Here is a 14,093-nt window from a genome sequence, read left to right as displayed (position 1 = left end):
TGTGGGACTTCGGCTAAGCAATCTTTGGCAAAGTTATTTGCATGGCCACATTTGTGACATACAATCTTGGGTTATTCCAATTTCGGAATTTGTGATGATTCCGAGGTGTGATTTGGTGTTGGAAGGTTAGGATTGTAGGATAGTGGGTTTTCTAAAGGTTTGTTGAAAGGTTGAGGATTGTTTTGGTAAGGTTCCTGGAAATGGTTGTTTTGGTGAGAAGCTTGGAAACAATTGTTATATGGCTTGTTGAAAGGACGGTTGTATTTCATGGAAAGTAAGGCAGACTCCTATTGGAAATGGAGTTCGTAGTCCATTTCTTCAGATTTAAGGTCACCCATTGATTGATAGTTGTTAGTGGTGGGAGCAGGTATGGTTGGAGGTGAGGGTTGAACAGGAGGAATATAAGGAACAATAGTAGATAGAGGGTCTAAAACAGCAAGGTTGGGAGTTTGTGGGTCATAGGAACTTACTAGAGCTAGATGGCCTCCAGTGTGTTCACGTACGGTTTGTGCAACATTTGATTCATGACCTTAAAGCTCATCGAAAAATTAGTAGAGCTTCGGCTTTTTCAGAGATCCATTATTCTGAAGACATGATTTCACATTTTCCCACCCCTTTCCGAGGTTGTTGATGAACTTGAGGTTGTACTCAAGTGGAGTTTGGACTATCCCATGAGTTGTCATGTTGTTGACAACGATTCGGTATATGTTTGAGGCTGAGACAACAGATTCACCAGGTGTTGTAGTGAAAGTGTCAAACTCATTGACAACCGAGGTTAGACGCTTATCCTTCATGTTCTCTGACCCTTCGAACAAATCTTGAAGTGTGTCCCAAATCTTTTTTTCCGATTTACACAGTTCAATGTGCTCAAAGAGAGAAGGCGGAACACCAAACACCATTTCGGAAAAAGCAACTTGATCTGCATGCAAATTTTCAAGATCATCAGCAGTGAGCTGCTCTTGACGTTGTTCATCATGTCCCATGAGAGTTGTAGTAGCATCTCTAACGATGGTTCGAACTGGAACATGAGGACCTTCTTTAACGGATCTCTAAATAGATTCACCTTTTACTTTTCCAAGTAAAAAAATTTCCATTCTGACTTTCCAGTGATCATACTCTACAACAACTAGCAGTGGGGCACGTGTAGGGCAACCCACGCTATTTGCTATTTGCATTGAGTACATTTGTTGAGAACTAGAAGCAGCCATTGAAGTTCAGATATCTTGAGCAAAAGTGGTATGTAGAAGAAATTTTATCCTGAACACAGAAATGATCGAAATACCAAGGTAATCACGAATCAAATATAATATGTTCTTATGGATTCAAAGGACAACCACTCAAGCTATGATACCAATTGTGAGAATGAGGAACTGATTACGCATGGACAAGGTTTGAAAACTCAAACCTTGAGTTAATGCTTAATATCATTGTCTGCTTCTGATTATAAGTTTCAGACAAGTCTGGCAAGACCAGTCAAGACTTGAATATGAAGATCAACAAAGTACTCCAGGTATTAAATATGAGACTTTGAGAATAATCAAAGTAAAGACAATAGATGAACATGTAGAATGTTTAAAAGAGTTTGATTTGAGAGAAAGATGCAAGTGAAGTAAATGTGAAAATATCTATCTTTAGAGGAACAATCTGTCTACTATTTTTGTCATTAAAAGCTCCTTATATAGGAGAAGGAGTTACATCGGATAAACCAATTTACTTAGGTGTTGTTTGTTTTTCCGAAGTGAAACTGTCTAAAGTCTGTGGACCACCTCTGCAGCCCTCTGCAGCAGAAGAGGTGGACCAAAGTGCTGCAGATTGTAATGAGAAGCATGTTTGTTTTTTTAACGGCTGCAGACGGCTGCAGATATTAAAAAAATTATAATAAAATAATTTAATAAACCGATAATAGTTTTTGAATACCAAAAATTTAATAATTTTAATCTTAAAACATTGAAATAAAATTCAAACAACCAAATTAGTCTTACAATAACATTTTTAAATAAAATTCATACAACCAAAATTTAATAATTTTCATTCCATATTTTGCATCAATTGTTCGGCAATTTCATCTCTTAACTGAGTCATATATTCACGATCCGCTGCAGTACCATGTGTTGGAATCTCATCTTCATCATTATCAACGACTGCATTGTTCTTCTGAACCGAGACATTTGGTTTGTCATATCGTGCAAAAAGCTCATCATGTAGTCCCTCTCTTCTTATGAAATTATGAAGCGCAAAGCATGCTAGGGTAATGTTTCGTTGTGTAACCAATGAGAATGGTGCCATCCTCTTCAATATAGGGAATCGTGCTTTCAAGACACCAAAAGCACGCTCAATGACATTCTGAAGTTTTGCGTGTGCATGGTTAAATTTTTCTTTATTCGTTAATGCACGTCTTCGACGGAAATCTCCAAGCCAATACCTCACATTACGGTACGGTGCCATAAAACCTCGAATGTTTGCATAAGCGGCATCACAAAGATAATATTTATCTGTAAAAAAAAGTCATTTATTTTTTCAAGCTAAGATAAAACTATTTCAATAACCATAAATTTACCTGGTGGTGGAAGCGGGAATGGTGCAAGTGGATTTGCTAATGCTTCTGATAAAATTCTAGAATCGTGTGCTATCCCTTCCCAACCGGCCACAACAAACGTAAACATCATGTTGAAGTCACATATTGCCAATACGTTTTGGTAACAATCGCCTTTTCCCCTACTTCTATATAAATCCCGTTTGTTTGCAGGGACAACAGCATGTATCAAGGTGCCATCAAGTGCACCAACTGCTCCCTTGAACACCCGTCGTAGCCTCCTATTATGTCCTAGAATGTTTGGATTCGGATTAAAAGAAGTTGGCACTATAATGTCATGTGCTAAAAGTAGCATTTTGTCCAACACTTCATGAAAAAACTTATGAACTGTTTGCTTTGAGTGTTGAAATCTCCGCTTGATAATCACATAACGTTGGTTATGACCGATCATCATCCAAAACACAGCCATCTTCTCCTCAACCGACACATGTTTGCTATCATTTAACGCGTAGTTTACTCTAAAATGAGCACATAGTCGGACAAATGATTCACGGGACATGTGTAGCACTTCAACACATTGTAGAGGATTACAGTGAAGTAACTCTAATGTAAATTCATGTCCCGTCATTTCCGAATCATTGTCCCGCACTCGTTTTACACCCCTTTTCCAAAAGTAGCGGACGTACAAGTACATTAGAATTATGAGTAGTATCTTTTTGTCGTGATCCATTAGGAACCTATTAATCAACACAAGTACCAAATAACATTCAAGTACCAAATAACCACATACTACAAATAAAAAAATATAAAACTCAAGTACCAAATAACATTCAAGTACCAAATGACCACATACTACAAATAAAAAAAATATAAAACTCAAGTACCAAATAACATTCAAGTACCAAATAACCACATACTACAAATAACATCCAAGTACCAAATAACCAAAAAGCATAACCACATAGTTCTAACACATGCAATTAAAACCTAAACAATTCAAATATGTAAACTTAATGGACAATCTTTTCATCCTTCAATACTCCTAAACTTGTAGCTTTCATCTCGATCCACCCTCTTAATATTTGTGGATCATTAGGAAAATTTATCCACATCTCTTTCATATTCATGGTCCCTCCAAAAATATGATAAGAAACAAATCGTAGAGGGTCAACCGTGCCTAACTCGAGTAACTCTAGCTTCTCTAAACATTGGGGAATTGTTGGCCCTTGAGTCAAATGTCGTAGAGCTTTCTGCATCTCCAATGCTAAATCATCAGCAATAATAGAAGCTTTATGGGAGGCATTAGAAGGTGGCTCAGGTGAGGCACTAGCTCGAGGTATAGGAGTTGAGGGTTTAGCTCTTTTATTGGGGTTACCAGAAGGTGAAGCAGCAGAAGGTGGTGGCTGAGTGGTATGATTGGAAAAGATATCATCCTCATCTATGTTAACAGAAAGGGTGTCCATAAGTTGTAGTGGTGTGACATGGAAAGAAGATGATCCATGTCTCGATGGTGTTTGGGATATGGCATAGCTGAGATTGCCAGAGGCACTATTTCCATCAAAGAGTTCTGCACAAAGCTCTGGAAACAACAATGGGACAGTTTTCAAAGAAGCGGCTTTCGGATGTCCCTAAACCCAATCAATGTAACAAAAGTAGTATAAGAATAAATGACAACTATATAAACAAAATACATATTAATATGTGTGTGTGTGTGTATGTGTATATATATATATATATATATATATATATATACCTTTTTAAAGTCCTCCCACTCCTCATTTGTTAGGTTAAAAGTGTTTGTTTGAGGATTGTAAAGGTTGCCAGTTTTGTTTTTCAAGTATAACCATCCCGTGTATTTGGCTTTAAGGTTGTCATAGGCACTTTTCAATTGTCTTTGACTCAAATCCACACCAAACTTTTCCTTAATGGTTGTTCCTAACTTGTTCCATGAATGTTTGTGCAAACTCAAACCTTTTCTACCCACATTTTGTACTTCTTCAATGCAAGTGTTCAGTAAGAATTTTGTTTGCTCATTGGTCCATGTATGTTTATCTGCCATTGCTAATAAAAAAAACCATATGGAATACATACTTTAGCACACATGACCTTATACCAATAACTTTCAGCATAATTATAACTTGTAATGATGAACATAATCAATTTCAACAAAGATTATTCATATTTCAGCAACAATTATGCACTTCAGCAACATTTTATGACATTTGAACAATATTTCATGACGTTTCAGCAACAATTTGTGACATTTCAGCAACAATTTGTGACAATTCAGCAACAATTTGTGACATTTCAGCAATAATTAGTGACAATTCAGCAATATTTCAATACAATTAAGCAACAACATATGACATTTTAAGCACAAATTGAAGAAATTGGGGCAAGAACAAAGATTCAAGAACAACTATTTTGATATAAGGCATGAACTATTTGATAAGATTAGCACCAACAAGCAAAATCAAAGATTCAACAACAAAAATCAAACAATTAGTATGAAGCATGAACAATGAAGTAAAACACCAATGAAGTTGCACAACAAAAATCGTTCATTGATTATTTTAAATCTGGTTCAAGTTTGATTGTTTGAGATCCCATGTTGTGATAGAGATTCTATTGACAAGCTTTAAAGGTAATCGATTCAGGTTCAAGACACAAACTAGAAAGGTTCAAGACAATCGCTGCCTTCAGCAGCCAAAAACGAAAAAAAACAAGAAAACTAACCTGGAAGGACGACCGACGGAAGAGGAGAGGCCGGTGGGGGTTGCGCCGGTGGGTGTTGGTTGCACCGGTGATAACTGGGCTGAGAAGACGCGATGTCGAGTTGAGGTTAGAGAGCTCCTCACGATCAATTTGCTGGAAGAAAGGAGATGGCCGCTTTTTTTAGGGTTTAGTTTTGAAGAGGTTAGAAGCAATTTTCAAGTGTTGTCCCAAGCAGAGGACGAGAAGAGGTTTTTAATTTCGAAGGCTGCGAAAAAATAAACAGCTGCAGGAAAGAAAGTGTTGCGCGTGTGCTGCGCCGTGCAGCACGAAGAGGTTTGAAGAGGTTTTTAATAAAGCAACTTGATCTGCATGCAAATTTTCAAGATCATCAGCAGTGAGCTGCTCTTGACGTTGTTCATCATGTCCCATGAGAGTTGCAGTAGCATCTCTAACGATGGTTCGAACTGGAACATGAGGACCTTCTTTAACGGATCTCCAGATAGATTCACCTTTTACTTTTCCAAGTAAAAAATTTTCCATTCTGACTTTCCAGTGATCATACTCTTCAACAACTAGCAGTGGGGCACGTGTAGGGCAACCCACGCTATTTGCTAGTTGCATTGAGTACATTTGTTGAGAATTAGAAGCAGCCATTGAAGTTGAGATATCTTGAGCAAAAGTGGTATGTAGAAGAAATTTTATCCTGAACACAGAAATGATCGAAATACCAAGGTAATCTCGAATCAACTATAATATGTTCTTATGGATTCAAAGGACAACCACTCAAGCTATGATACCAATTGTGAGAATGAGGAAATGATTGCGCATGGACAAGGTTTGAAAACTCAAACCTTGAGTTAATGCTTAATATCATTGTCTGCTTCTGATTATAAGTTCCAGTCAAGTCTGGCAAGACCAGTCAATACTTGAAGATGAAGATCAACAAAGTACTCCAAGTATTAAATATGAGACTTCGAGAATAATCAAAGTAAAGAAAATAGATGAACATGTAGAATGTTTGAAAGAGTTTGATTTGAGAGAAAGATGCAAGTGAAGTAAATGTGAAAATATCTATCTTTAGAGGAAAAATCTGTCTACTATTCTTGTCATTAAAAGCTCCTTATATAGGAGAAGGAGTTACATCGGATAAACCAAGTTACTTACATAGGACCGGATAAAGTGTTTACTTCTGACACTTCTGATTATCCATTTTGACAAAATAAACTAAGTCTTATGAAATGTTACATCAAGTAAAAGACAAAAATAATAAATGCAAGACGAAAAGATAAACTTTGAACAGCTTCTTCACTTCGGACATAGTCTTCCACTCCAGACACCATCAACACTTTGGACCATAAACTGATTTCGGATGCCATACCACTTCGGAACTAATACTGACTTTGGAACATACAAGGGGTAGTGATTGCTAGAGGTTCACTTTCAGGTTCCAATAGTGGGGCATGTTTTACTCATCTGGACAGGGCCCATTATGGGAGTAAGGGTGGGGCCCGTTATGTGAATTGGGGTGGGGCCCGTTTACTCATTGAGAAGGGCCCATTATGTGATATGTATATGCTTGGTATGTGGTAGTTTGGGGAACTCACTAAGCTTTGTACTTATGGTTTTCACTTTATGTTTTAGGTACTTCTGGTTCCAAGGGGAAGAGCTCGAGATGATTACATCGCACACACCACATAGTTTCGCCTTTGTGATTTAATCTAATTTGAGATGATGTTTGATACACTTATTTTACTTTGATTTGTATTGATGATGTTTTCGAATAATGATTTTATTAAATTAAAAATGAAATTTTCGGGTCATATTTTTGGGACGTTACAATACTACTTGTTTGTTTTCTGTAAACAACACTTGAGCGTTGTAATATAAAAAATTATTTTGTTAGTTCATATTGTTATATTCATAAGTGTAATCACATTTGATGGATCCATGTTGAAAAATTATACTTAAAAAAACTTTCAATAATATGTGATTATGTTTGGTAATCACATGTGATTAATCAATGTTTAACAAGTATGTTTAATGTGATTATAATATTCATAACTTAAATCACATGTGATTGATTAATGTTGAAAAGTTATATTTAACAAAAAGTCTAATCATATGTGATTATGTTTAGTAATCACATGTGATTGATCCATTTTTAACAAGTATGTTTTAATGTGATTATTATATTCATAATTATAATCACATGTGATTGATCACTGTTGAAAAAGTATACTTAACAAGATTTTAATCATATGTGATTATGTTTGATAATCACATGTGATTTATCAATTCTGAACATGTGATTAATTAATGTGATTTTTCATAAGTGTTAATAACATATGCATAGCTTACTATTCGCTTCCTTATAAATTTGAAGAGCCATTCACCGAGAATTTCTTCATCAGATGTTAACTTTGTCTTCAAAGAAATGGCTCGTTCTTTATATGGAGACCTCCTTTTTCTATAGGATTTGTTTTTCTCTTTTTGCGAGGTTCCTCCATGATATTTTCGTTCTTTGGAACTTCAGGGACGGTTTTTTTAAGCAACAATTTTAATTTTGGTTGGTTTTTAAGGTTGAATTTCTTCCACTACAACTTCCTTACCTTTGAGTTTTTGTTATTGAGTATTTTTCTATGATTTATATGTGATTATAATTGTTAGAAATACTATAATGATATGTGATTATAAATAAAATTAAATTTAATTTAAAATATAGATAATTACTTGTAATCACATGTGATTTAAAGTTTAAGAAATATTGAAATCATATGTGATTATAGTTATAAACGTATGATAGTGTACAAAACAAAAAAAACAAGAAATATTACCTTTGGGGGTGTCAGCTTGCTTATCTTAAGATCATATGATGGTATGAAACTTCTCTCTTTATTTTCTTTGTATTCTATCATCGCCTTTTCGTAAATAAAAGTGACCTCATCGTCATTTAGCATTTGTGAGTCTTGGATTTGTTTTGTGTTAACAAGAATACTTGTGACAACATTTTGAATTGTTTTGTCAACAATTTTTGTATTTATATTTTCTACAAAAATCACACAAATGAAAAAAAAATAGTATTCATCATCTATGGTTTTAAAAACTATACATTCGTCATATCATATATGCTTCAAAACCTATGGTTGTTTATGTGTATAGTTATATGTGATTTATGTAAGCTATATATGATCACATATGTTATAATCATATGTGATAATCACATGTGATTATAACAAAGGTTGTCACAATCATATGTGATTATAATCACATGTGATTTGTAACAAATATAATCATATGTGATTATAACATATGTAATCATGTATAATCATATGTGAATAAAATCACAAATGATTTATAACAAAATATAATCATTGTGATTATAATATATGTAATTATATATAATCATACATGATTGATTACATATAACTATACACATATTATTAAAAACAGGTTAAGGGCTGTTTATTTTTATAATCATAGGATATCATAATCATTTGATCATTTGTTTTTATATTCATTTAATCAAATTTGATAAAATATAAATATTGATACATTTTTAAATAATTATATGTGATTATACAAAAACATATCAACTTTTGTAGACAATATTTATCATATAATTTAATCATATGTGATTATCAAATTATATCAAAAAGACTTTTAAATTGTACAACAACATAATTTGAAATTTTTAATACATAAATTACGAATGTATTCATTAATTTATAACATATTCTTCCCCTTCACAACTGAATATTGTTATTTAATGATTTATAACACCTGATTGTAACATATTTTTCCCTTTTACAACTGAATATTACTATCTGATAATTAATACAATATTTTCGTCAGGTAATAATATTCAGTACCTTCTTCTTCTCCAACATTTTTTACCATCAATTATGTATATAAGTAATATAATGTTAATATCATATATGATTGTATAAATATATTTTTAATAATCATACATAATTTTGAAATATATACTAATATTTACCTCCTCCAAAACATTGTACAAATATATTTTTTCTTTTTTCTTTATCAACATTCTTACCTTCTAGATTCTTCCCCTCCACACCTAAATATAATTAAAAAAAATTTATTAATCAATTGTAACTTGTAAAAAGATATTATATTGATATGTGAATATAATCACATATGATTATAACATATGTAGTCACATGTGATTACATTAGTATAAAAATGACATTTGGTTACACTTTTCCAAAACCGTCCAGCCACACTTTTTTCTAAAATTGCGTCTAAAGGTTCTTCCTAAAATCTTGTCATTGTTTTAGCGACATTTTAAGTTGAATTTCATGACCATTGGTAATATAATTGAAACCTCTAGACACGCATAAACATAAAAATTGTGACAATATTTAGGCACACTCGAACAATGTGGTCAAATGTCACAATATGCCATAGGTTTGTTAGATATATGGAAAAAATTGTGATGGGTTTTATAAAAATGATAGATTAATATATGTTCACATGAAGCAAATATTTATGTGCGTATATATTGGAGCATATATTGACATGTGAATGTAATGTAGCTAAAATGTAATATATGGCCACAATAATTTTTTTGGTGTCCATATGATAGCATTTATTACACACTGATTAAGAGCAACGAAACAAGTTACTATAAGTATTTTATGGTCATGTTTCATTTATTATGTGTGTCTAAAAATGAATATTTGTCATGATAAAAGAGAAAATGTATAAGTATAAGTATGTTATAATCGTAGTTAAACTTGTTATGTTTGACTAAAAGGTAAATCATGTTCATGAAAAAGAAAATATGTGTGATTATAAGTAATTTGTTGTTACTTTATACAATTTGATGTATGTCTAAAAGTAAAACATAGTCATCATAAAAGAAAAAAAATAATTGTTTGTAAGAATTTAATGGTCACTAATTAAATTATTAAGTGTATAAAAGCAAAAAAATATGATTACATATAAAACATGTAACTCTGAGTATTTTGTTGCCACTTTTAAGAACACATGGTCATGATTTAATTTTTATGTGTGTTTAAAAGTAAGCAATAGTCATGATAAAAGAAAAATGATATGTTTGTTATTATTTTGTGGAAATTTATTCATTTCATAAGTGAGAGTATAAGTAAAAAAATATTAATAATAATGATAATAAAACATGTGACCTTTAGTATTCTATGGCCACATTTTAAGGAAAAAACAATGATTATAAGTATTATATGCTTATGGTTTAATAAAAAAAAAACTTGAACTACAAGTTGTTTATGGTGATGGTTTAAATTTTTATGTGCAATTAAAGTAAACAATCGTTGTGAAAAAAAGATGAAATGTATGACTATTAGTATTTCATGGTCACGGTTTAATTTTTATGTGTTAAAAATGAAGAATTTTCATTATAAAAGAAATTAAAACTTATGCATATAAGTATTTTACCATCATGTTGTACTTTATAGTGTGTCTAAAAGTGAATAATGTCTTATAATAATAATAAAAAAACATGTGACAATAAGTACTTTTTTCCTATTGATAAGTACATTGGTATTTCTATTAAAATGATTAGTATGTGGATATTTCTATAAAAAAATGATAAGTATGTTATAAATGATAAGATATCTTTCTACCTTTGTTATAAATGATAAGTACATTGCTATTTATGCTTAAAACTATAAGTACATTGTTATCTCTTTTCAGGTAGCGTTTGGTATATGAGACTGGACAATATTGAACGAAGTTGGATTGAACTGGATAGGATAGAACTGGACAAATAATTATTATAACGTTTGGTGATACTAGAACAACACACAATAAAATATTTAAATTACTGAATTGTCCTTAATTGTTTACTAGGTTTTTTTTACTATATATTGTTACTATTACTTTTTACTATATAGTAATTACTTTTGAGAAATTCCATTCAATATTTAAAGTTTCACCCAAAAACTATATGGATAAAAAAATTGATAAATACAAATACTTTATATAATAAAAAATAGAAAATTCTTTCATGTCTTCAAGATGTGCCCCTATAACTCATCAACCGCCACCATTATTTACTCCATCCATAAATGGTGCACTATTTCTATCCAAAAGATTATCATACCTCTATTGTTGAGCACCAATGGAAAAAATACACAAGCTTGATTAATTAGAAATGGAAAAATGATGTCTAATATCAAACCTGTGAATTATTTTTTTCTACAGTTCAAAATTTGTCTCGCCTGGGCCTTCATAATCAGCTGAAATCACTTTTTATGGAGACAATGGTGATGATGAATCCCTAATGATGATGAAAAGAGAAGGGAGACAATGGTGATGATGAATAAAGAGAAAGGAGAAGTCCTCGAACATGATGAATAGGAAGAGGCGAGGTCTTATAAAAGATAAACAAGTACGTGAGTTTACAGGAAGAGGGTATCGTTGTAAAAAGTAATATGTCCCAAGGAGTTCCACCCATCTAGGTGAGTTTCCAGTTCCAATCATGCCAAACGCTTCCAAAAAGAATTTTTTTATGTTCTGTTTTGTCCAGTCCTACGTACCAAACACTACCTTAAACATGATAAGTGATTAGGGATTTACACTACAGAGAGGACAAAGGAACATGGAGGAACTGATAAAGACTCAATAACTAATTTGTTGGGGTAGATTTGGGAGAGAGGGGGGGAGAAAAATATAATATTAACAAGGGAAATTGAAACTAATATTGGATATGTAAGTGAAAGTACACTGCTATTACACTTGTACAACACCAACAATTAGCATTGCAGTGAAATAGACATAACCAACAAATAATTCGACACCAATAGATCGTTAATGAAAATTTGAAACTTGGTATTTTTTTTCAAATAGTTAACTTCAAAGAATTCTCCAAAGTCAATCATATTTGAATAAACAGTAGCAATGATTATTTCCAATACTACGAATACAATGAAAAAGCCAAATCCAACAGCACCAACCAAGCTGTGTAGAGTGTTTATGTATGAATTATACTCTAAAATTAAATCATATGCAAGAATAGTGAGTCAAGCTTGAAGAAACCACCAGATCCAGTATTAGTAGAAGCAAACAAGAAAAATAGGAGCATTCAGAAAGACTTATATATATATTAGCACCTAATAGGGAATTTGTGTCATTCTTAATTTATGAAACAACAAGCATTATTGTACTAGCCTATGACTAAAATTCAAAGTGTACATCAATTTTGGATAAAGACACTGACGAGAAGCTTTGTCATCAGTGTAGATTGATCACCAAAAAGTGTCATTTATATGGTAAATGTAACATCTCAAAAATCAGGATAAATTTTAACTTTTCAAAAACAACCCATTAACCATAAAGTGTGTACAAAATCATTGTTCCAAAAGTATAATCAAAATCAGAGTATCCCAAGATCCAATATCACAAAAAACAAGAAGATGTGCATGATCACGCCTTCGCTTTCCCACGATCATCTGAAGTACCTGAAAGAATAAACTGAAATCATAAACCAATGCCTAGTGAGTTCGCCAAGGTACCACCACACAACACACATGAGCCTTAAGCATGACTAGACCACCTTGCAGGCCTACAGACTATCTGGACCGCTCTCCGGGCCTTCAGCCTGACTAGACCGCCTTGCAGGCCTTCAATCTATTTTCATTGCCCTGGGTGTCTTAGCCTTCAACACCAACTGGTCCATCTTAACCCATCAAACCATAACATGTCAACATATACAATAACAAACAATAATCAACAAACACAAGTGTCCTACAGATCTACCGGTCTAATCGCATAACCAGTGAACACATATCTCAGCATAACAATATGCAACAAAACAGGATATCTAATCCAATTGTCCAGCCTTGGTGCCTTCGGCCTTGGTACCAGTCTAATCGCATAACCAGTGAACTCACCTCTCAGTCCAAACAAATAGTTGAATAGGTCTCTGCTCCGAATATCATCAATACCCGTCACCTATTAATCAAATAGTGACTAATCTTAAATACAACTCAAGTAGCCAAAATACCCTTAGGTCAAACTTGGTCAAATTCTGGTCAAAGTCAAAAAGTCAAACATAATCAACACAGCTGAGTACGCCCAACGTGCTCAGCTGGTACGCAAGGCGTATGCGAGGCTTGACCAAAACAGGTTGGTTGACATAGTACACCCAACGTACCTGGGTTGCGCCCAATATACATTGTCTTCACTCAAACCTTCCATTATAAGCTTATTCCTTAAGCTCTTTTGTCCAAATTCAAGATATAGACCTAAACTAACATCCTTAACCATAAAGTTGCCAAATTTATGGTCTCGTATGGCCAATAAGCGCCCAAACACAAAAACCCAAACTACTTAACCCATTAAGACCTTGTAACTCATGCATGGAAGGAATCTAACAATCAAGATTACATTTTTATGCTTCTAGATGCTTCAACACATCTGAAAGGACAACTTATATGGATTAGAGTAACCCATACTCATAATACCAAGCTTATGGGACCAAAAGAACACCACTTCATAACTAAACAAGATCTAAGAAACTCTTAATCAAGTTCAGAGCGTTTTACCTCCAAATAATACCAAATAATGTTGTTATTCTGGATCCAAAGAGTCCCATTCCTCCAAGATGATCTTCTCTTCTTCCTCTCTCCTTCAAGGTTACCGAAGCACACACAAAAAGCTCGAGAATACTCTAAAATGGATTAGGTTTTGCTTGGGGACGAAAGTGGGTTGGAGGCTGATGAAAAAATGTAGGTTGGGGACTTAAGGATGTTTAAATAGGGTCCAAACCCTAAAAGTTAGGGTTTGAGATTTTGGCACATACGCCTAACATACGCTATGTACGCCCAGCGTACGTGAGCTCCGC

General features: G+C 33.3%; 1 protein-coding gene across 1 annotated transcript; it reads right to left on the bottom strand.

Annotated features, from left to right (window-relative positions):
- Window positions 1-2,028: 2,028 nt before the first annotated feature.
- On the bottom strand, window positions 2,029-3,161 carry LOC145089763 (uncharacterized). Its single transcript, XM_079028160.1, has 2 exons — window positions 2,558-3,161; window positions 2,029-2,492 (listed from the first exon to the last, which is right to left on the bottom strand). The coding sequence occupies exons 1-2, from the start codon at window positions 3,159-3,161 to the stop codon at window positions 2,029-2,031; spliced, it is 1,068 nt and encodes a 355-aa protein (XP_078884286.1).
- Window positions 3,162-14,093: the final 10,932 nt, after the last annotated feature.

The sequence above is a fragment of the Lactuca serriola genome, chromosome 2 (genome assembly GCF_051521515.1).
Source record: "Lactuca serriola cultivar US96UC23 chromosome 2, Lser_US96UC23_V15, whole genome shotgun sequence".
In the NCBI taxonomy this organism is placed as follows: Eukaryota; Viridiplantae; Streptophyta; class Magnoliopsida; order Asterales; family Asteraceae; genus Lactuca; species Lactuca serriola.
This window is presented reverse-complemented; position numbering and strand designations above follow the sequence as displayed.